Raw genomic sequence first — 3,783 nt, 5'->3', positions numbered from 1 at the left:
GAGTTATATTTTAACAAATGCACTGTACATTAGAGAAAAGTAAAAATAAACTGCAAGTTCCAAAAGGCTTTCAACATTTCAGCTGATAGAAAATTTCACTTGGTATGATATGAAATGGTTTCATCATCAAACTTCAATGCTGTCTTAAATATGCAGCATTCTTCAATAAAAAATCCCAGTATTATTACATTAAATTGCTTCTTGATATCCTAATACTGTACATAGTTTAACTCAGCAAACAAAGCTATTTTGCAGAAATGTGTTGAGGTAAATATGTGTACTGAGTATATTTGCACCATTCTGCAAAAATATATTATACAAATATATTTTTCTTACACCAATTTTAAAAAGTTATCAAAATAAAATATACTAATAGAGACTGCTTAGCAGTATTTTCAGGTGCCTGCCATTCTATGTAACCTAGACAGCTTGTGTTTTCCACGGGCTTCTTGCTTCCCTAAGTGATCTATCATATGGTAATGAGGCAAAGAAAGAGTTTCGTAGCTGGCAGTTAATAAAAAGCACAATTATTGTGACTGCCAAAAATAAAATAATGAACATAATAATGTAGGTTGTCAGATCTGGTTTATTCAGCTCCCCTTCCTTGAACACCCTGGCCGTGGACATGAAGAAAGCAGATGAACTCACCGGTCTTTGAGTATTAGTATATGGAGGTGTGTTGGTCTGTATAATGAGGTCAGCTTCTGTCGTACTTGAATTTATTATTTCACCGTACATTTTCAGACTGTCTCTTCTGTTAGATTAGTTCACGTTCATTGCAACATGGGTGAGTATTATCCTGTTGATGCAAGGTGAAAGTGCTCCATCTAAACAAAACGTGTTTGTCCAGTTATTTGACATGAGCATTTTTTCCATTTCTGAAGTCATTTGGTGAAATTGTATGCTTTACACAAAGCAGGTATTGAGATCAGGGAGAATTTCTTAAAACTGCTGAAATATTTGATCTGACTTGATACCATCATAAGACATAAACAGGTAATAGCTACAGCCTAAGTAAAGTGCAACAAACACTTCTCTCCTTGAATCCCAATATAATAGACTTTTAAATATTGTGAAAAAGTTTTACATGTTTTACTGATAACTGATAACTAAAACTGATCTTTTGCATTTACTTTAATTGTTGTGCTTACCAGTCACAAAACCCCATATTCCAAAGGCTAAATTCATATATCTTAGATGAGCTTATACCATGAATGGATGTGATCATGTGTTGTTAATGCTGAAAAACACTTTTTTTTCTCCACAGCCATACGGTTATTTTTCATAACACTGTTTTCATAGAGAGCCACGCAAATAAATTCCTTTTAGTAATTGTGGGATATATTCCTTCCCATGCATACAAAGAAGCCGTAGACAGTAACTGTTCCAGGCAGTATTTAATTTCCAAGGATTTCTCTGATTCACCAGTTCCACAAATGTAATAGCTGAGTCTCCTGGTCCTTAAAAAAATGAATGAGTCCTTTTGCTATGTCCGGCAGTGTAAAGCCTTCATTAAGCCATTTTCTTCTGAATGTTTCTGACAGAGTCATTAAAAGAGTAAACACAAAATCCTTTCTCCATATGAAGGCTCGTACTACTTCTGTTTCTTTTTCACTTGAGTAGTAACCCTGCTAGAGCTCAGCTGTTAGCTAGTGCTGAAATGTAGGCACAAATGTGTAAAACATGTGACTTTTTCAATACAAGCTGAGGCACAGCGTCATTTGATAGAGTATGATGGGAACAATTACACAGCAGTGCAGAATGTTTTAGGAGCCTGTGGTATCTTGCAGAAGCTTGGTGATAAAAGCAAAGGAAAGGATATTATGTTAAGCCAGTATGAATGTTCAATACTTTTTGACAGATAAGCAAAATAAACTAGATCAAAGCCATGGATTACTTAGAATAATATTGCTGACATTTATTTCTGTGGCATAACCAATATCTTTATGGATCTCCCAATGTTGTTCAAAGCTTTATAGTTAGCTACAAATTCCTTATGCATCAGATTTTATTTTTGATGTCAAAAGCTCTTGGCAGTAAGTCTGATCTGACATGGGATTTCTTAATAATTTGCAAATATAACTCATTTTTCCATTATACTATATGAAACAAAGGAAAATTAAACAATCTGACAAGGCAAATCAGGAAAAGTTATTAAGCAGAATAAAAGATTTCATCTTTGTGTGCTAGAATATTTTAGGCTGTAAAGCAGCTTTAATTAGCATCACACTAACAGCAAGTGGAAATGTTTGCTGCGGGAGTAAGACTGACAAATGAGGGAGCAATACTAAGTAAACTCTTTGCTACTGTTTTATCAGATGATTAAACTATAGGTTATCATTTATTAGAATATTATAGCAATAATGGAATCATACCAAAAGAGATAAGCATGGGCAGATATGACATTTTCTGTATGCCTTTGTCTGCAGTGAATACTAACATTTATTTAACTCTGTATTTTATAAAAGCACATTCTTGGAACCCATAATGACAATTTTATGATTAGGAGACTACAAACAGGGAATATTAAAATAGTAAAAAGGGAATTTTAAGTCTATCAGGCTATGTGATAATGGTCCTAGAGTAGAATATGCAATGACCTGTATCTGCCTCAGCTCAGCCAGTAAGGCATTCCCCATTCTCATTCTCTTGTTAAGTATTTTCAGTCTTAGAATACTTTAAAACAACTTGTGATATGGAGTACATTTCTCTTTTCCTGTATTTCCTGAATAATAAATTGTGTTTTCTTCTCTGCAGGCTTCCCACGTAGCCCTATACATCATCATCCATACAGTATAAGAATCAAGAGCCTTCAATGCCGGGAACGAAGTATCCAGTTAAGGAATACCTTTAAATTCAACTATTTTCTGATAACAAGTAATAAGCAAATATATCCTACTAGTATGTCTTTTTTTTTCTCACGTTCAAAAGAAGCTGTTAGAATAGGGCAAGCACTCACTACAGAGCCCACTGAGATATAGTTTTATAGTAAAAAAATCTTCTCAACATTTTACTGAATGATTGTTTGTTAACCAGCACAGCTTACAGGAAGATAGTACATAATGAAGCTTATCTGATATCCTATCTTATTTTAGTTTTTTATTTTCACTTTAATGAGCTGCTTTTTGTCAGTGCCTGCTGCAATAGTACATACAGCTTATTATGTTCATAGCAACAACTCAGCCAGTTACCTACTCCCTGCCTGAAGTACACTCCTTAGATCCTACATCAAAGCTGGAATGCGTCTTAGTCCTTTCACAACAGTGTGGGAAATTTTCACTTGCCATGGACTGGAAGTTTAAAAGTTGCAAACATGGCTGCTGTAGATAACAGCTACTGAAAAAAAAGCATAACGTTAAGTATAGATGATTAACCTTTGGTGGAAGTACTGGATCTGCTGCATTAGTGAAATTTTTAATGATGTTTCATTTCTTAAATAGTTATATTTCTTGCAAAATGGATGTTTTGATAATGGGATACAATTAGGGGTACGTGGATATAAAAAAAACTTCACAGTCTCTTAAGTTAATATGCTTGGAGTCTACATTAATTCTCACAGCAAGGAGGAAGTTGTAAGAATCCTAAAGAAAACCAAAAGTGATATTTGAAATAGGAAAATGAAGCCTTCACATTTTATGGTCATAACTACAGATCCATGGAAAGCACTGCTTTAAATGCGATACTAAAATCAAGTTAAAGACTACTGTAATGAAGCATAGGCAGGCACACACACACACATACACATACACACACACACACACACACACACACAAACACACACAC

At 34.4% G+C, this 3,783-nt stretch overlaps 1 protein-coding gene across 1 annotated transcript in view; it reads right to left on the bottom strand.

Moving 5' to 3' along the window:
• Window positions 1–1,667, bottom strand: part of SMIM32 (small integral membrane protein 32) — a 1,937-nt gene extending 270 nt beyond the window's left edge. Inside the window, exon 1 of the mRNA XM_044069217.1 lies at window positions 1–1,667. This exon is cut by the window's left edge and continues 270 nt beyond it. Coding sequence (XP_043925152.1) covers window positions 421–738 — 318 coding nt within the window. The 5' untranslated portion in view covers window positions 739–1,667 and the 3' untranslated portion in view covers window positions 1–420.
• Between the last annotated feature and the right edge of the window lie 2,116 nt (window positions 1,668–3,783).

Source organism: Protopterus annectens, chromosome 4.part0 (assembly GCF_019279795.1).
Source record: "Protopterus annectens isolate FY-2018-M chromosome 4.part0, PAN1.0, whole genome shotgun sequence".
Lineage (NCBI taxonomy): Eukaryota > Metazoa > Chordata > Ceratodontiformes > Protopteridae > Protopterus > Protopterus annectens.
The sequence above is the reverse complement of the archived record's forward strand: the minus strand, read 5'-3'. Positions and strand labels throughout refer to the sequence as shown.